We start from the raw sequence: 21407 nt of genomic DNA, 5'->3' as shown, positions 1-21407 counted from the left end.
TTGTAGTGAAATATTTTCGGGTTGCCGTAATAAAAGTTTGAAAATGAATTATCCTAAAAAAAAAGTTTGAAAATGAATTTTGTCTACATCTTGTTATCGGAGACTGCCCAAAATTGAGTAAGATACGATTCTGTTGAATATTCCCGCACGTTACAAACTCAAGATATTTAATAGAAAAAATTAATTTTTAAAGTATTAACTTTCTGTATTTTGATTATTATAAAAATATTAATTTTGTAATTTTATCTAAAATTATTAATTTTAGAGCTATCTTATTTTTAAATGTCTAGCTTTTTGAATCACTATAAAGTAAAAACGAATATATGTTGATATTATTTTATTGGATTATGTATATATGCTTTTTCTAAAAAAAAATAAAATTATAGGTTTTTTAAATAATATATCAAAATTGTGATTGTTAAAATGAGCTGGTCTAATAAATATGATTTTTACATAATATGTTAAAGTTAAAATTTTCATAATTCAAACACTCGGAGTTAAAAATTTTTAAATTAACGTTTTGTTTCTCTTTTATCAATATACTCTAGTTTGAAACTCAATTATTTTAATATTTAAATGACTTATAATATTTCTTTTAATATATTGACTATGTATTTTTTTCAAAAAAAATAACATATAGAATCATTTATGATTTAGTTTTGTAACTAACAAAATAAATTTAAAATAATATGTATCTTAACAAAATGACGATATAATTAATCAAGCCATGCAAAATAAATGATCACATAAGACAAATTTTTAGCAATTGTACAAGGCAAAACTAAACGTCAATTTTGAAGATGTGTAGAAACTTGCAAATAGGCATTTAGAATATTTATGGATTTATAGATTTTGCTAATGGAGGCCTAAGCTTATTGGTATTCAAGGGAGTTATTAAATATTGTCACTCTTTTTATTTTATCGCCACTCTCCTCAATGAAAATTACGAATTTGTCTTTAGACTTTAAAGTTTTACGAATTTGCCAATGGACTTAAAATTTCTTAACAAATGTAAATCGCACTTAATAACACTATTATCACTTTAATCCCAAACATTTTTAATGTAATTCGAAATTAAAAAACAAAAAAAAAAAGGAATTAATAGCAGACGCACAAAAAGTGCGACTGTACCTAGGCCGAGTCGCACTTTTTGTGCGACTGGAATTATTTTTTTATTATTTTTTTATTAAACTATTAATAAAAACTTAAAAATTAATTACCAACTCATTTTAATTAATATATTATTATTATATTTATATTAAAATAAAATAATTTATTACAACATTTATTAAATAACAATAACTTAAAAAATAAATTAATTAAACAAAATAAATTTTATAATTTGAAATCAAAAAAAAATAAAATAATAATAATAATTTCAGTCGCACAAAAAGTGCGACTGGTTTTTTTTTTTTAATTTCGAATAATAAAATTTCTTTTGTTTAATTAATTTATTTTTGAAGTTATTGTTATTTAATAAATATTTTAATAAATTATTTTATTATAATATATTATTATATTATGATAATGTTATTATAATAATTAGTTTTGAATTTAAATAATTTATTTAAATGTTTAATTATTTTTTAATATAATATTAAGATATTAATTAAAATTTAGTTGTTAATTAATTTTTAATTTTTTATTAATAGTTTAATAAAAAAAATTAATACAAGTCGCACAAAAGGTGCGACTGTACTTAGGTCGAGTCGCACAAAAAGTGCAACTGGTATTATTATTATTATTATTTTAATTTCGAATTATAAAATTTCTTTTGTTTAATTAATTTATTTTTTAAGTTATTGTTATTTAATAAATGTTGTAATAAATTATTTTATTTTAATATATTATTATATTATGATAATGTTATTATAATAATTAGTTTTGAATTTAAATAATTTATTTAAATGTTTAATTATTTTTTAATATGATAATAATATATTAATTAAAATTTAGTTGTTAATTAATTTTTAATTTTTAATTAATAGTTTAACAAAAAAATAAAAAATAAAAAATATTAATTTCGAATTACATTAAAAATGTTCGGGATAAAAGTGATAATATTGTTATTAAGTGCGATTTACATTTGTTAAGAAATTTTAAGTCCAGTGGCAAATTCGTAATTTTTTAAAGTTCAGGGGCAAATTCGTAATTTTCATTGGGGTGGCGATAAAATAAAAAGGGTGGCGATATTTAAGAATTGGTATTCACTTATTGCATAATTCATATTTTTCAGGTAAATAAGTAAATGGTGAACTATTTTTAATTTCACTTTAACTTACCAATAATTTCTAATTAATAACCGTAATTTATAAATCACCATAAAAAGATAAAAAAATAATAATAAAATTAAAAAAAATTAAAAAAAAATAAATTAAAATTACAAAATTCTCACTCTATTAAACCTTATTACATAAAGATAATTTGTTAACTTTACAAATCACATTTATTTTACAAAAAGGTCTTCCTTAACTCACAATATGCAAAATTATGAAGTCTTCTTGATGTGAAAGGGCACAATCCAATACTCATAAGTGAAAAAGGTACTCATAATTATGGTCAATGTCAATGAATAAAAATTTACAAATTCTTAAATGGGAAAATCTTATGATGAGACTATATAAATTAGTCTAGTATATGTATATTTAATTTATTATATAATTATTTAAAATGATTATTTATAATTTTAAAGTAATCAATTAAAAAAACAGACTAATTATATGAATACATTTCATAATAAGACAGTTTGATATAGAACCAGCTAAAAAATATAGCTTTCAACTTTCATGTGCTTAATATGAATGAAACTAATTTAATCACGTGAATCAACCTTTATTACCACCATTTGCCAAGTATCCTTATCTGAAAATAAGTAGCTCACCAATAAAACCATTCACAAAACCATGATATGCATAGTTTTGATTTTGCTAATTTATATGCAACAGTTTTTATTTCAATCAATTCACGACATAGATTTCTTTGATCAAACTACTCAATTGAAGAGCGCCTCTAAATTAGTTTTTAAAGTCTAAACTAGTAAGAATAATAAAAAGGATGTCTAGACTATCACTAACAGGTGCATAGTGACCTCTAGCATGAGTAATAATTATGGCTTATTTTGATTTGAAGTCTTTTGTGAATAATTGTGAAAACATATAAGTGAAATAATATAAAAAAGTCGCATAATAACTAAAACTTAAAAGTATTTCCTAAGATAAGCAGATTTATCTCAGACCTCTGCTTTGGATATGTTTGCTATGAGTAACAACGAACCAATATTGAAACTCAATAAAAGGCAAAGAGTTTGTTCGTTGTTACTAACAAGGAACAATGACTTTGACTGTTTTTGATCTTCAGTCATTGTTTGTTGTTAGTAGCAGCGAACTGATATGTGGTAAAAACAACTTCATCTTCTTCCTTCCTTATTTCCCCCAATTTCAGTAACCCTAAGCAAAGAAAATCGACATTCCCTCACTCATTTTCCTCCATTAAAAACCTTTAAATCTTCAATTAGTCCCTCCCTCTTCCAATCCAACACTAGTAAAGTGGTCTAGCATATACTTAAAGTTGTTCTAAGGTATATTTTTCTTTGATTTTTTGTTTATTTATTCGAAGATTAGAGTTTTGCATAATTTTCAATATTCTTTTCAAATGCAAGTTACTATTTGTGCATTCACTACTCCTTTAACTCTTCACAAGTAGTTTAAGATAATGTATGAGTGGTTTTTTACTTATTGTGTAAATTTGTGGAGTGTGGTTGTTGAAAATGAGTTATTATGTGTTATTTAGCGCTTAATGTACTTAATTGATTATATTGTTTTAGTTTAGGTATATGTACTGATGTTCTTTTTAATTTACCTCCCTGAAGGTGCTGATGAGGTCACTACAGAAAGGTAAGCTAAGGCGTATATATTTTACTTGCTTGGTGCGGTCTTGTTTGCCGACAAGACTGATGCGCCTTGGGAGTGCATTGCTGGATACATCTGGGGTTCCGCAGCCCTAGGCTATCTGTACCGATGGCTCTACGGTGTTTCACGGAGAAACGTGAAGGAGATTGCTAGACTACTAGTTATACTCCAGGTAATTTAAACTTACAAATTCTGATTGTTTTGTTTCTCAATAAGTTTGGATTCCTACATTTACTTATTCATCTATAATTGTCATAGCTTTGGGTTTGGGAGCACATTCTCATTGGGCAACCAATGAGAACTGTTGGACATGGTGTTGTTGCACCTCCAATCAATCTCCCCCAAGAGGTTCCATATGGATCTCGATGAACATTTGCGCAACACACAAGGACTCACACCGGATCCAGTGTGGGATTCTTTCGTGATCAATTGGATCTACTACGAGCAAACTAGGTAATGTTTCACTATTTAACATCATTAATATCATGTAGCGTAATTTATTAATTGCTTCTTAATTTGTAGTTTCGTTGGGACCCATACTCCGTTGAGGCATATGATGCGTTGCCTCAGCACTCAGGCATAATGTCGGGTGCGTGGAGAGCCTCTGTACCATTGATTTTCTTTGACATAGTCGAAGCACATCTTCCCAAGCGCGTACTTCGCCAATATGGGATGGTATAGGGAATCCCCCCGCCATGTGACACGGAGGTTGAGATCAATGGGCGACACATCGCTTCCTGGGATCAAAGATTGGGGCTGTTGGCGCAAGGTGCACCAATTGATGCTGCAGGCGCACCTACTTTTCCGGATTACATGGCGTGGTTCCTCTCCATCAATCGCTAATGAATGACACCACGAGGTATCATTGCAGCAGCTCAATACACCCCCACCGCACCGATGATGACACAGTTTGTAAGTACTCATCCATGTTGAATTATTAAACATAGAACTTAAATAATATAACTTTAGTTAACGTTCAAATGATTTGCAAGCACAAGGCGTCGCATCTGTGATTAGGTCCAGTCAGGAGGAGCATGTACAAGAGATTGCCCAAGGCATTCTCCTGGGGACCCTGTTCCAGCACTTCATTCTAGAAGTGGCTGCGCCGAAGACCTCCGGGCACGTGCAGAGGGAATCTCCTTCTCATGGCAACGTACATTTGGAGGAGGTCGACCTGACGTACCCCCAGGATGTTGTGGGGTCCTCACAGGGTGCAGGATCATCCCAAGGTGCGGGGTCATCCCAGTATCAATCACCTCCCCTCCCCTAGCACCATATGACAGCCTCTTACTATCGTAAGAGGCGGTCTAAACCATCACAGCTAGACAGGGTGCAGGAGGAGGATCAACATTAGTGTATTGTTTGTAGTATATCGAACATTTGTGTATATTAAACATTTGTAATATTTTGACATTTGTCTATAGTTTGTAATATATATGTAAATGTATATATGTTTATCTATCGTGTTTAGCAAAATGATTATTACGAATAGAATGTTATTGCTCGGATATTTCGGCGATGAATCATTCCGCCTTGAATCATGCGATGAATCATGCCTTGAATCATGTAAAAGTATATAGTTCATAGACTTTGACAAAGGGAAAAAGTAAAAAAAAAAAAGTCAAGGTGTTACTAACAGGTCAAACAAAAGGGAGACCTGGTCAAAACATGTCAAACCTCTGTTCGCTGTTAACAGGTTAAACCTCTGTTCGCTGTTAACAGGTCAAACCTGTTTTGACCAGGTCACCCTTCGCTGTTAGTAACAGTGAACATACCCCTTGACTTTTTTTGACTTTCTCCTTTAGTTCGCTGTTAGTAACAGTGAGTGTACCCAAACCTCAAGTCTGGGAAACACTGTTATTTTGGGAAATAGTTTCAAAAGTTGGTTATAATGTGATTTTTATATGTTTTTGCTTATTTGTTTCAAATTTTCAATAATTGTTTACTGAACTATGGAGAGTAATTGTCGATATTCAATGTATAGAGAATAATAAATGCAATATGCGTATCTCTTATATGATTTTTGAGATTGTATTTACATTAGAATGTTGATAAGGGATGAGAGAATTAGTATAATGAATAGACTCATTTACCCTATGCTTTTCCTATTAAAAATGATAGAACTTTTCTTTACCTTTTTGCTTTCTTTTTTTTTTTGTAGCAAAAGTCAAATAAGTGTCATACTTTATGCTGAGTTGAAAATCTTTCATTGGTGATGAGTTGAGCAATATATGCATTGTTTGCCTTGTTGCCCTAACACTATTTTTAGATAACCATTTAAAAAGGGATGAAAGAAAGAGGAAGGGAGGAGTGAGAAAGAAAGGAAAAGGAATGGGAGACATGTGTGTTTTCTTTCCAAATCTTTCTAATGTTGAAAAGATTAATTTATTTTGTTAAAAATGTAATGGAGTTCCTCCTTCCATTTTCCTCCATTCCCCTATTGTTATCCAAATGAGATATGCAATTCCTTCATTTATGTCCCTTCTTTTCCACCATTTCCTCCGATCGGATTACAAGTTGTTTAAGCATTTTACTTTAGTTGGTAAAGCTGGTACATGCTTTCCATATTTGTTCATAATGACATTGTAGCATATCACGATTAACCCATGGGCTTGTCATTTTAGTGTTTTTCTTAGTCCATTCTAGAGTCCAGACGCATACAATTATCACAAATGCCTTTAATCAGAGTATTTAATTATAATGGATGAAGAATTCTTGGTGGGTAAACCCACGATTAACAAATTATCATCTTCTATAGAATAAAGCTCTATATTGATTTTTTGCTAAGAATAATGCCATAAAAACCCAAGTTCTTAGATTAATATCAGCTACATTTTAATTCTCAAGCTACAATCCACGTTGGAATGGAAAGATGTTTCTCTCTCAAACAACATAACCTCTTCAATTCTATAATGGATAGAATCGCTAACAATGTCAATGGTTTCATGCTAATTAAAAACAAACAAGAGCCCTTCTTCATTTCGGCAAAAAGACCCTAAACATTATTTTAACCTCCCTGCTCTCCTTTTTCCTATCTGAAACTTCATTTTTTTCATCCTCCTCCACTCTTACGCAAGGTATATAATTTTTTCTATCAACTTATTATGTAAATTTTATTACTTATGAATTGAATGTAGTTCTGGTTTTCAGGATGAGGAAGAAAATCGTAGAGAAGAAAGTCGAGTCCAGGGGACAGATCATGTGGGGGAGACTCAAAGGGGATATGGCCACAACCCTGTCAACCAAGATAAGTTTATTGGGCTTCCCAAGACAGCCAAAGGATGCAAATGAAATGTGGACGAACATGGCAGGAACCATTAGAAAAGTGGTAAAAGAGACCTTGGAGGTGTTGTCGAGTAAACCAAAAGTGTTCAAAGAGTCGTGGTGGTGGAATGAGGAGGTGGAAAAGACGATAAACGATAAAAACAGGAGATTTAAAGAACTTATGGCATGCACGGAAGAGGAGGATAGGATAGAAAAGAGAGTAAGCTATAAAAAAGCAAAGCGGATGCCAAAGAAAGCGGTAACAGAGGCAAAAAAATCGTGGTTATGAGGATTTTTATCGAAAGCTTGATACTAAAGAGGGGAAAAAGCAAATTTTTAAGTTGGCAAGGACTAGGTCCAGGCAGCGGCAAGACTTAGAGGCAGTGAAATACATCAAGGATAAGGGAGGGTGAGTCCTCTTGAGACAAGAGGACATCAAAGCCAGATGGTTCCAGTATTTCTCTCAGCTACTCAATGAATTTAGGGGGCCAAAGGAGAAGGATAAGCTATTTTCTAACGTCCAAAGACCACTGGAAGATGGGTCAGCGAGTGCTATTACCACAGGAGAAGCTCTCAAAAAGATGGGGAGAATAAAGGCAGTTGAGCCAGATAACATCCCGATTGAGGTGTGGAGGGATTTAGGAGAAGAGGGCATTCGTTGACTGACGAACCTCTTTAATACGATTTTGAGGACACATAGGATGCTAGAAGAATAGAGGAACAACACACTAATACCTCTGTTTAAAAACAAAGGCGATGCACAAGTATGTGGGAACTATAGAGGTATCAAACTTATAAGCCACACAATGAAATTGTGGGAAAGGGTGATAGAGAGGAGAATTAGACAGGAAACGGTGATTAGAGAGAACCAATTTGGTTTTATGCCAAGAAGGTCAACAATTGAGGCAATTCATGTTTTGAGGAGAATGATGGAGAAATATAGGGAGCGAAAGAAGGATTTACATATGGTGTTCATTGACTTGGAGAAAGCGTACGGTAGCATACCACGAGGCGTCATTTGGGATAGCCTCAAAGCTAGAGGTATTTCTTCAGTGTACATTGAGGCTATACGGGATATGCACGACAGAGTGTCGACTAACATCCAAACACCGATGGGGATAACAGAGCCTTTCCCAGTTAAAGTTGGGCTACATCAGGGATCGGCTCTAAGCCCGTTCATTTTTACTATCATTATGGAAGAGATTTCTCAATCTATTTGGGAGACGGTACCGTGGTGCATGCTTTTCGCGGACGACATAGTGCTGGTAGTAGAAACTAGAGAGGAGGTTAGTAATAAATTGGATGAGTTGAGGGAAGCTTTTGAAGGTAAAGAGTTGTGCATTAGTCTTACGAAGACTGAGTATCTGCGATGTGACTTTAGTGGGACAGCACCGGTAGGTGAACTAGAGATGTCCATTGGAGAAGCAGTTGTTAAATGTACGACCAAGTACAAGTATTTAGGATCGATCATTCAAAGGGATGGAGAGATTGACGGAGATGTAAACCATCGCATACAAGCGGGTTGGATCAAGTGGCATGCAGCCATCGCAGTGCTATGTGATAAGAAATTTCCAAGCAGGCTAAAAGGAAAATTCTACCGGACGGCTATCAGGCCTGCTCTGCTATATGGGACCGAATGGTGGCCGGTTAAGAAGTTTTTTGAACATAAGATAGAAGATACAGAAATGCGTATGCTGAGGTGGATGTGTGGGCACACATTGATGGATCGAATTAGGAACCAAGAGTTTAGAGACAAACTAGGAGCAACCCCTATTTTTGGAAAAATGCGCGAAGATAGATTGAGATGGTTTGGACATGTGCAGAGAAAGACTCTCGCCGCCCTTTTGAGAAGAGTTGAAAACATTATAGTAGAGGGTAAGAGGAGTCGAGGAAGATCCATGAGAACTTAGGATGAGCAGATAAAACTTGACTTGCGGGAGCTAAACCTCTCCGAGGGCCTGACTAGGGATAGGAGTAGTTGAAGGCGTCATATCCATGTTTTAGATTACTGATGTCCTCGTAGGTTCTTGCCATCCTGCTCCTCTCGTTTCTTTCTTAGTTTTTTTGTTCCCTTTTATTTTGTAGGTGGCTCTACTTTTTTCTTTTATAGGTCTTTTTTTCCTTGTATGTACGTCTCCGTATTTTTCTCGAGCCGGGGAACTCCTTTGGTCGCGCTCTTTTCTATGGGTATGAGTTGCCGCCGTCTTTCCCTCTCCAAACCCTGTCCATAGTTTTTTTATGTGCGAGATATACTGAGTTGGATGATGATCATAATGATGATGAAGAATTGAATGTAGTAAGTCATTTGGTGTTTTAGGCATGTTTTGAATAAAGAGTTTGAATTTTGGGTCAAATGAACTCACATTTGTTACTATTAGTAATGATGATGAGAGGTATAAATTGACTTTTTTTTTGGCAATTTTGTTCATCTACACATGTTGTTACGAGACCCGAAGGCTGAAAGACGAAGACCAACTAAGGAGATGTTAAAATTCAAGAACTATGAAATACACTCTGAGGGCATGCTTGGATTGAACGTAAATATTTAAAGGGGGGAATAAAGTCAAACTAATGAAATTAAAGTAAATAGAAATACATTTATAGTTGAGATAATTGTGAATAAGGTAAAATGAGCATGAAATAAAAAAAAGGAAAAAAAAGATTATTTTCCCTATTATGGAGGTAATACATTCCCCTACCCTTCCTTAAGGTAAATATTTATCCCACAAAATTAAGAGCTCCCTTCATTTTTGATTACTTTGCATTCTCCTACCTTTACAACAATCAAATTTCACTAATTTCTCATTTAACAACTTTATTTTTTTACTTTGACTTTTTTAACCCATAAAAATTTACATCCAATCCAAGCACGCCCTAAAAGATAAAAGGTTACATTTCTAATGAGAAAATCACGTCATTTGTATCATATAGGCTAATTAAGAATGTGAAGCGAAAATATGTTGTCATAAATAAGAGCTTTTACCGAAAACCAAAGTTACAAGGGGTTCAAGATCAGTTTCATGGAAGTACAAATACATAGAATTTGTAATGGTGCGTGTTATGTGTCACAACAATGGCCTCGAGCCCTCAACACTCAAAATCAATACTAAACTACACAAACACTATACACAGACTTTTGAATAAAGCAGTATACAAGTTGTACTGGAGGCCTATGAAGTCAGTTCACCCCGTTCACGAGCAATGGAAGCAGAAAGTATACCTAGATCTCGATTCAGCAGTGTGAGAGAAGACTCACACTCAGATATTATCCTCACAACAGAAGAAGGTTCACCATTAACTGTCTCGGATGACCCAGCCTTCACTGCATCATGTGAATCTCGAAGATTCCTCAAGTTTCCTAGGAACTGCATGAGGAACAAAGCCGATTCAAGGCCAAAAGTGTCAGGGATGATACTATCTCAACTCTGAAAGATGCAAAGAAAGAACAATTTGCCAAGACAGCAAAAGGGGGGGGGGGGGGGGGGGGGAGGGGGGTTGTGTTACGGTTGTTAAATCTCAAGCAACTATGTGAATAGGAAAGAGAGGGAGAAGAGAAGAAATTTAGAAGAGGAGAAGAATTGTTTTATTTCATTATGTTTCATAAACTCTAGTGCACCCTTATTTCACCTTTTATACTAATAAGAGTCTAAAACTAACACAAACATTCACTTATAACTAATTACAACCTTATTACCAAATGTACCTATAGCATACTTTCCCCCTTCAAAAGACTTGTCCTCGAGTCTATGTTAAGAAATCTAAAAAAAATACAAGATAACTTAGACACTACAAAAATGCCCAAAATAGTGAGAAATAAAGATCAATATCGGTAATTTTTGATTCCATGTCAAATGAGTTCGAGTACCAGATTTGATACTCATTAGTTGAATCTTCTTCGCCAATATATGAGCAAGCAACATCATTTGCGTTAAAATTATGCTACAGTATTTTCATTTTCTCCAACACTTGCTTGAATTTTAAGAGTAACATTGTGATTTTGAGACTCGGATTGTTGATAATGATCAAGTAAAAAGGCATCTTTGTTAAACTTATTCATCACTTCATGAATAAAACTAAAAACATGCATAGAAATCCTCCGTTTCTTGATTTTTAACGACCAAGGTGGGTCTAGCACTACTTTAGTATATTTTGCCCAAACTTTTCTCTGTTTCTTGTACATCTCATATCTTCTTTTAACCTTCTTAGAGCTTGATTGCACTCTTGACAAAGTACACCATTGATGAGTTTCTTTTAGCAAATTCTTAGTTTGGATAATAGGACTTTCAATTGAATGAACTTCAAGAATTTCCTCATATGTTGAAAATAAATTTTCAGGTTCAATTGCCACAAAACATTCATGATTTTTATCTAAATCATGTTCACTCATGTCATCAATCACATAATTAACCAAATCACCATCCATGTGAATAAAGTCTTTAGAACCCAACTTACTTTTTGCACATGAATTCATATGATCAACATTTAAAGATTCTTGAATATCAATTTTTAAATCACACGTTGCTAATTCTTGAATGGTGTTTTACTTCAATCATGCTATCGAACATCTATAATGCAATCACATAATCATTTGCTTCGTCACATACTACAATAAATCCCCAATTATCACTATTATGTTGGCAATTATGATCAAGAATTGATTCATTACACCATTTGCACAATCCTTTATCCCAACTATCAAAATATTCATCTTTTAAAAGTTTTAAAATAATTTAATAACCTTCTTTTGTTTGGCTTCTTCAAGTTGTGGGATAATTGGTTCTTCAAATTGTATAGTTTTGTAAAACTTTTCGCTCCTCATCTTTGCAACCACTAAAAGAAATCTCTAGTAGAACTCAAATGACCATGGCAATGCCTTTTTACAAATAGGTTGTGTGCAATTTGATTGTAGTATTTAATGTCAAGAAATAAATGTTTCAATAGGATAAAGAAAGAAAAAGAATGGAAGAGAAATATTGGTGCCAAGGAAAGAATGGCTCTTGATACCAATGTTATGGTTGTTGAATCTCAAGCAGCCATGTGAATAGGAAAGAGAGAGAAGAGAAGAAATTTAGAAGAGGAGAAAAATATTGTTTTATTTCATTATATTTCATAAACTCTAATGCACCCTTATGTCCCCTTTTATACTACTAAGAGTCTAAGACTAACACAAATATTTACTTACAACTAATTACAATCTTACTACCAAATGTACCTATAACAGGTTGTGGAGGTTTTGTCCATCTCAGATTAGGCTATCATAGATTCATAACTCATCAAAGTCAAATTGAGACGAGCCAAATGTAAATCATTTTTTACAAGGAAAGATGAGATGATTATTGACAACATCAATGCCAAAAGTCTTAAACCCAACATTACGAGGTGCAGGCTGCATGAAACAAATAAAATCAACGTGGGAAATCGTCACTAATAAAGGAGACTATTGACAAAAGAATTATTTCAGATATAGAGTGGCTATTTTATTGGATTACGTACCTGGACAAGAGCAAATGAGATGAATATAGAAATATAAAAGATAAAATCACCATTTCGGAACCCTTATTTGAATGAAAGGCTTACATTGGCCAGATTTTTTAAGTGTCTCAACTGTAAAAATATATTACTCAAGTGTTTCCAGAAGGGATTCACATCTTAACTTAAGATCACTATATACATTTTATTTATGTAAATTGCAATGTCATACTTTCAAATAAGAAAACCAATGGCTTAATTTTAGGAATCTCTATTCATCTCCTTATTGGCTCTCGTCCAGATATGTAAATCCAACAAAAAAGCCACTCTAAGTAATTCGAGTTTAAGAGGTCATAACTAGATGCCTTCAATCTAAATCCACGAGGTTTCTCTTTCAGATATGTGCGCCTCAAAGTTTTATTTAGCCTTCTTTTTCCAGTGGTCTCTAAGCTAGAATTCAGCCCCTCCAGGCCTCCCAGCAGGCAAGAAATCACAAACAAATGAATCGAAGCAAAAGAAAAGACTGGTTGAACCACAGCTATCAAAATTCAGTTGTCAGGGAGTGGTTAAGCATCACTGAAGTCCAGAAAAGTATGTACATTTTCGAGTTTCAAGGGGCAAAAAATATAAAACGGTACCTTCAACAACATTTTATAGGCTTCTAGTAACCTATTTGCTGCGGGACCGAAACCATGAAGCTGAGGTACCTCCATCATGTGCGTCCAAGGGCGTATCTCCTATAAATATATCAAATTTTATAATTAAAAGAATGAATACTCTAGTCAGCATATAAATATATCAAATTTGACACAACAAAAAACATTACGGGAGCAAAACTATTGCATACCCACTCTCTAGTCCTCATTAGTCATTAATCACCATGGGATGTAGTAAGAGTCTCATAAATGGATGATTGCACAAAAAAAGCAACTTGAGAAGATTAATTGTATCCACACAATTGGCCCTGTGATTTAATGGTTCTGAACATAATCTCTAACCCACATTTCCTAGGTAAACCCAGAATGTCCCAACTATGTTAAAATTGCAGCAATCCTTTTGTATTTAGATTGATAGTGTAATTGTAAATTGAAAATAAGAAAAATATCAAGAGATAGGTTTTATTCGAGTTATTAGAGAAAGATTCAATATAGAAATCATACTTTATATAATTTCAAATCAAGTCCTTATAATAGGCCAGAATAGATGCAAAATAGTTGTGATAAACAGCAAGATGGTATAAACAATTTGCACAAGGAGCTGGCAGCTTACATTACATGATTCAGGTGACGTATTTGATCAACAGTGTTTTTGTGTGTGTGTGAGTGAGGATGTTAGAAAAACCAAAAGAACATCAAAACTAAATTATAACCTTAGTATAAATCACATTGAAAGATCTGGCTGTTTCTAGAAAAGACTGCAAATGTGAACGTAGCTTTCTTTCTGCTTCTGCATAATCTTCATCAGGATTATAAGCATGCTGAAACATATAACGAAACAAACAGTTAACTGCGAAGGAAGCAAGAAACAAAGAGGGTATTTGGTAAATAACAAAATTGTACAGCTACATTATGGCAGTGGAATAAATGAGCATACATAACAACAAAACATTGTCCAGCGGCATTTTGCTGCTCAAATGCTACAAGGTAAAAGGTCCCACATATATTGCCTCCCTTGATTCAATCAACTATTTTCAGCAAACAACAACGACAATGTCAGAGCCTTAATCCAGAAAGATTGAAATCTATTACATGAACCAAATATAGCAGATTCAATGGTCATCCACTTGGATTCTTCTTCTCTATTCATTCTGATTTTCAATCATCTTGATCTATAAGTCGAATAGTGTCACATGATTCGTGGTTCACATTGCTTCGTTGTACCGATTTGTGTTTGTGATTCGTTCGGTGATTGATTTCTTGTTCGTTCGGATTTGTTTGATTCGATTTTTAGGTTTGTGATTCATATTAGTTGATTCGTTGGAGTTTTTATTAAAAGGCTAGCATTAGTAAGTGATATATTATTATTGTTACTATTATTTATTATTATTATTATTATTATTATTATTATTATTATTATTAATCATAATAATAATAATAATAATAATAATAATAATAATAATAATAATAATAATAATAATAATAATAATATCAATAATGATAATAAATCTCTTGTTTTACTCTCATTGTCCTATTAAAGTAAAAACAAAAAAAGGTAAGTTAAATTTCCATTTTACATGCCCATAAGCCCGTATACTTTTAAAGAAAGTAAGGAACCACTCTTTTTTCAAACCCTGAAAACTTACCGCCTCCTTTCCTTACTTTCCCTTTCTTCACATAGACTCTGTCTTATTATCCAACATTTCTTCTTCTCCATCTTTATCTGAACTCCGAAGCGAAGAACTCAAGCTTCTAATGGCAAAACTTACATGATAGTTTCTATCTTCTTCTTCTTCTCCTCCTTTTTTTTCTCTTCTTTTCTCTTCTATGTGATTTATTTTCTGACATCTACATATGGATGCTTGGATAGTTAATGTAACTGATTCAAATCGCAAAATATGTCGCTTTGAACCGCGATCCCGATTAGGGACGATCGAACCCAATCGTGATTCGAGGGTGAAGTGAGCGAATCATGTGACATTGGTCTAGATCCATCACAACTTTTTCCACTTATTTCCTCCAAGCCATCTTTAGTCTTTCTGGTCCTCTTTTAAGTCTCATGATCTTAAACTTTCTATCTTCCTTAAAGATTCGCTACCACTCCCATATTTGCACATGCCCAAATCATCTTAAACAATTCTCTTTCATCTTTTCCTCAATATTTGAAACTCCTAAATCACTTCTTATATCTTCGTTTCAAATTCTATTCCTCAAGGTAAGGTATTCCCACTCATCTATTGAAGCATTTGCATTTCTGCTACTCTCATCATCCTACTATGATCCTTTCTAAAAGCTCCACATTCTGATTCATATAGTTGCACTAGTCTAATGGTCGTTCGAAAAATCGTGCCCTTTAAATTTAAGGACACACCTTGATCACATTATACAAAAAACCGCTCTCCATTTTTTCCATCCACACTTAATTCTATGGTTACATCTTGTTAGATGTCCCCTCTACTCTTAATATAGACTGAAGGTATTTAAAGCATCCACTTGGAGCAATTTCTTTCTAATCTATATAGTAAAGATGGGACAAAAGATGTTTCTCAAACTTAGTGTTCCAAAGAGTCACAAACACAAGACACAAAAAATCACAATTCCAGAAATGTGGTGGAAGAAAAGCCCTTGAGCTATACATAGTCCAAGCATCCAATAGCTCAAGACACAGAAACCATATAGCAAAGAAGATACAATAGGTACAGCTCACTGTGACATCACCAAAAGCACTCATTTTTCAAGAAGACAATGATTAACTGTTTTTCCTTAGAAAAGCAACAAACCTTTGATGCCAAATCATCAACATTTTGTTGGAGAGTCAGGAGTTTTTTTGATAGCTCTGATAATTTTGATTCCAAATCCGAAATTTCTGGCCTGCAAGAGAGTTGTGATAAGCAAGCATCATCCATTGAAGACCAAACTACCAAGGATTTAAGCAAATAACAATGTTTGTGTGAAGCAAAACCTAGAACAGAGCACACAAGAAATAGCAAATTCATGACAGACAGAGCAACTAACATTAGACAGCAGTTATATCCCACAAAGTAAGACTTATCATCAGAAACCATATGTTCATCCAACTGCTTTATCTTCTAAATTTTAAAGCTACTCAAGAATCGTTTTTTAGTGTAGACCAGTTAATAAATGAAGGCTTCCTAGAGAACAAAAACTCAAGTAATTCACAACATCCAATCTATATCTACATAAGGCTGCATGAGGAACACAGTTACAAAAGCTTCTTCAACTAGAAGGCCTTCACATCTCTGAATTCATATATCTACAATAAGCACATAAGTCACAATTACAAGACAAATATGAGCTGTGGCAGCATGTCAGAGTTGCAAATAAAAAATTCTAATGAGCCAAAATGCTCAGTACAGACCGGCAAAGCTATTCATTTTGAATGCAGCAATCCCCTCCTAGAATTTTTCACTTGCTTAGGAAAACACTTACAGTAAACTCTTAGATACAGAGCATGTGCAGAGTAACATCTTACAATGGATATATGGATTGAATCTGCACATCTGCAGGAAACAATTTACACTCTTCAGAAAAAATTTGCGCTTGTTTTTCCGCAATGGCATCAATTAGTTGTATGTCCTTCATCACTTGTTCATCAACACTACAGAGCACGACAGAAAAATTATTCGAAAATCCATAATGAAGATTGAAAAGAAAGGAATCTGACTAGACTTCCTCGAACCAAGAATGAAATTATATCCTTAGTAAGCAACAAACATCAAGAAAAGTAACGAAGTAAAGAAACAGAGATTATCTGGTGATGTGACTACCTCCAATCAGGGTTATCAGCATAGATGCTGGCTTCAACAAGATCTACTATAAGCCTAAGCATTTCTGTTCTGTCTTCATAACTTCCACGTCCCTGGTTAAAAACATGTTTTCCTTAAGCTTATGAACATTTAACGAGCAATCACAAGGTCCAAAGAAGAATGAATATTAAATTTGACTGCTAGGCCTGCCTAATGCAATCATGCAACTATTTAACACCCTCATTAGAACAGCCTTCAGTTCCACCATCCCCAAAACACTAGTATACAGAATAGTGCCACATAGTTGCATATATAAAAGACAGGTGTTGCATCCCAATTTCTACACTGCATGACATTTCATATATATACAAATAAGGTGCTAATAATTTTGCAAACACAACTAAGGAGAATGAGCAATATCATACAATGGCTGGCCACAAGGGTCACATGTACAAATAGCAGAGAGAAACTCCCCCCAAGAATAGGTCACAGTTTGTGAGAGGGAAACAAAGCCAATAAAAGAGTTCAATTTTGGGCAAAAATGTTATTATATACAAAAACTTGGAATATAATTAAAAGACAAACTGTTGCATCTTACATTAAAATTCCACCTTAAAGAAATAAAAGCTGAAAATAATTACACCAGAGTGATTCTAGATGCAAACAAAAAGTTCAAAAGGATATGTAAACACAAATCATGGTAGATAACAAGACATTGCATAGGAGACATCAGAAGGGATGTAGTAGTAGCTTCAAAGAGACATTGATCATGACAACAGAGAGAAACTAGAAGTTCAGCAAATCTGCAAAGCTTATGCAAAACAAATAAATCGAAGAGTGAAAACAAAATTTAAACTTTACTCACATATCAACAAAAAACATTCCTTCTCCTTAACATATGAAAGTTCTAAAAGTCATATAAAAGGTGTCCTCGTACAAATGGATTACATACATGTATGAGTTATGACACACCATTGTAATCAATGAATGAATCTACCCATAAAAGGGAACTAAAAAAATACTCTGAATAATCTCCAAACACTCACAGCATATAGACAAATTAGTTGAAGTGAGATGTTGAAACTAAATCAACCCTGAACTTCAAATGTAATGACAAGTTCTCCTTCAATCTAACTGTCTAAATACACATGAAGAGTGTTTCGGAGCTCGCAAAGAACATAGTCAGTAAGTTAATGGACTTACTTGGATGACCTCTGTATCCACTACTGTTGTAATTCCAAGAAACTTGGCAATTTCTGCCAAATCTGTGAAATGAGAAAATTAAGTTAAGCTATAGATATTTTGAACAAATACATTCTTAAGAGCTAACAGGTTAATAAAAATTTAGAGAGAAGTATGAGAAAAGTATAGAGCAAAAACATCAAAATAAACCATTGAAAACAGACACAATGCAGCATTCTTTAGCTAAAATGTAGTAAAAATCCGTATCATGAGTCTCCCAATTTTAAGATAAAAATGGAACACATAAAAATCAGATTTTAGTGTACGAATTTCCAAAGAGTTCAGAGCTCAAACCACTGACCATGCAAGGCTCATAGATTAGTCAACAAAGTTAGTCAGTTTTATTATGATGAGTTGTATGGATTATGGAATATGAATCCTAATTAGTTACTCCCTTCATTCCTTAAAGAAGTTCTCATTTGTCTTTTAGGATGTTCCATGTTGTTCCCATAAAAAATCTTTCTACTTTATATCATAAATTTTGGACAAAAATAACCTTATTCATCCTCAATTTAATATTTTAATAATGCTTATGGTCCACACATATCTTCCACTAACTTCATTTTAGCATTTTTATATTCTTGGTGGTCCCCACATGTTTCCCACTAACTTTATAAAAATATTTTTTTATTAGTTGTGGTCCACATATTTTTTTCCACTAACTTTCTTTTAATATTTTTTAATATTTATGGTTCCACTTTTCCTCCATCAATTTATTATTTAATAAAATAATATACTGATTATCTAAAAGATTTTTTTTTTCTTAATTCTCATGAACATTATTTGTGGGAACTTCATTAAAGAACGGAGAGAGTAGTTTTTTTCAGCTAAAGATTGTTAAAGCTTAGATTTTGGTTTTTTAGTGAACAATGTAGATGTTCGAATCACATTTGAATATCCAAGCAGAAAAAACAGTTACGACTAACGTTTGGCTCCTTCATGATGTAAGTAGAGAAACCTTCTTATCACTGACTAGTTCTTCACCAAATAAGGCAAGCAAAAAGATGTGTAACAAGCGGCACAGTTGATTACTGGACAACAATCCCTCATATGTGTTGAAGCATTTAGATAACAATAATGTCACAACAATCAACAACAACAACATTCCATCATCTCAATGTCATTAAGTAGCTCCCACCTAGGGTGGGCTTTGCGAGGGTCGTTTGTATGCAACCTTACTTTTGTTAACGATAAGACTAACAAAGAGGTTGTTTTCGATTGACCCTTAGTAGTAAACGTCATTCTTGCAACTTCGCATAAATAAGAATTGCACATGATTTTAAGAGTCATTGTACTTTAGTGTATTATAAACTGAAATCAAAGAACTATAAATCTTTGACCCCATTGAAATAAGGGACATTAATGTAACAACAATCCTAGGTAAAAAATTTAGATAGAACAAAGGCTTCAAAACAAAATTTTCAAATAAACTGCCTTAATCAAAACAAAGATCGAAAGAAGCATTGGCATACATTGAATGCGAGAAGTCTCTTCGTCACGATCAACACCATCTCCTTGCAGATTTTGTTGAGAGAATGGTGACTTGTCGCCCAATAACCTACAAACATAAAACAAATAGATTTACTGACATTCCATGTTCCAAGAATGAGAAAAGACAAGAAATTTTGGTAGCTAATCAACCTTCAGCCCACAGCAGCAATAGCAATTAGACTGTTCTCTGTAATCCTAGAGCATCTCCCTGGCATAGTCCACTTTACCTTGGTACAAACATAACTCCAAAATTCAAGACCAGCCACACATGACGAAATTGAGGCTATTTGATGCTCAAGACTATCTTACAACTACCAGACATGAGATAAACCTAAAAGATATCAGGATCAACATGTTACAACAATTACATGTGAATGGCTCCGGTAGTACCACCCATTTGATTGATTCAGCGTGTATTGATCTGTAAGTATGTGTATCCCAACCAAATTTGTTCTTGCAATACTCTCACAGCAACTAAATGTCAGTGCATAGCCACACTAAATTTTAAGTAAAGGAATATGTATCCAGGTTTGCCAATAAGTAGTGAGGAAATCAGCGTCAATAACAGATACTCTCTCCATCCCTCAGAATATTTTACATTTTCCAATTTGAGATATCCTAATGATGTTGCTACATGTCCTTTCATGAAAATGTCTTTACGGGTCTCTTTTCTCATCCACACATTATTTCTGTTTTATTATCATTTACACAATTCAACATTTTTGTTCATTATCCCAACAACCCAACCATTGTATTTTCCAAAATATAGCAAATTTAGCGGGAGCCAGAATTATTGATTTGCACATTGATGCCAAAACACATGAATACTAGACCACTAAAAACTAGTGTTTTCACTATTCATATGACTTCATATCAATTTGCAGATCAATATCTATTAGTATTAACTTTACGAATGCGCAGTGATAAATGAATTGATGAGATAAAAGATACATGGCAGTCAATAGAGTAAACTCTACAGCATGCATAGTAATAAATTCTAGGGCAGTTTAGTGATTGACTAAATTAAAATCAAATCAGCAGGAATCGAATTTATCAGTAACTATCAACAATATGAATGAAAAAAGCATTTCAAACATTCATTACTTCTTAAACAATCAAGAACAATAATGAAGTACGGATATCAAAATTCAAACCTGAAGAAAAGCCATTCAAGAAGCGCATAACGTTCCATTCCAGCGAAAAGTAAAGACTGAGCAGGCGCATTAGCTCGTGGATAATTCAACATTGTCAACTTCTTTTGAATTTCTTCCATTTGTTTCGCCGCCATTGCAGTACTTTCACTCCAAATCAGCTGAAATAAGAACTCAATATGTGAGAAATTTTACACAAATCTGGAAAATTATCATCAGAAAATTCGGAGATCGAAAAATGGAACAAAAGTTGTGATAGTAGTACCTTTCAATTGTTGCCGAATTGGAAATTCAGGGGTTATACTGAGATGAGGAGATAGAAAATGACGGGATGATTAACTTGCCGGCGATGAATTCAAATTGGATAGATGAACTGTCGAGTATCTTGTTATGCTTGTAAGTTACGACTTTTTTAAATTTAATGTGGTTTATATGTGTTGTTCGGTTGTTCCGACCAGC

The 21407-nt window shown here is 33.4% G+C and overlaps 1 protein-coding gene across 1 annotated transcript; it reads right to left on the bottom strand.

Moving 5' to 3' along the window:
* Positions 1-10115: 10115 nt before the first annotated feature.
* Positions 10116-21351, bottom strand: LOC130810625 (AUGMIN subunit 7). Its single transcript, XM_057676757.1, has 10 exons — positions 21214-21351; positions 20952-21109; positions 19779-19864; positions 18268-18329; positions 17086-17177; positions 16791-16916; positions 16078-16168; positions 14011-14118; positions 13280-13378; positions 10116-10537 (listed from the first exon to the last, which is right to left on the bottom strand). The coding sequence occupies exons 2-10, from the start codon at positions 21083-21085 to the stop codon at positions 10343-10345; spliced, it is 993 nt and encodes a 330-aa protein (XP_057532740.1). The 5' UTR covers positions 21086-21109; positions 21214-21351; the 3' UTR covers positions 10116-10342.
* Between the last annotated feature and the right edge of the window lie 56 nt (positions 21352-21407).

The sequence above is a fragment of the Amaranthus tricolor genome, chromosome 4, assembly GCF_026212465.1.
Source record: "Amaranthus tricolor cultivar Red isolate AtriRed21 chromosome 4, ASM2621246v1, whole genome shotgun sequence".
NCBI lineage: Eukaryota > Viridiplantae > Streptophyta > Magnoliopsida > Caryophyllales > Amaranthaceae > Amaranthus > Amaranthus tricolor.
This window is presented reverse-complemented; position numbering and strand designations above follow the sequence as displayed.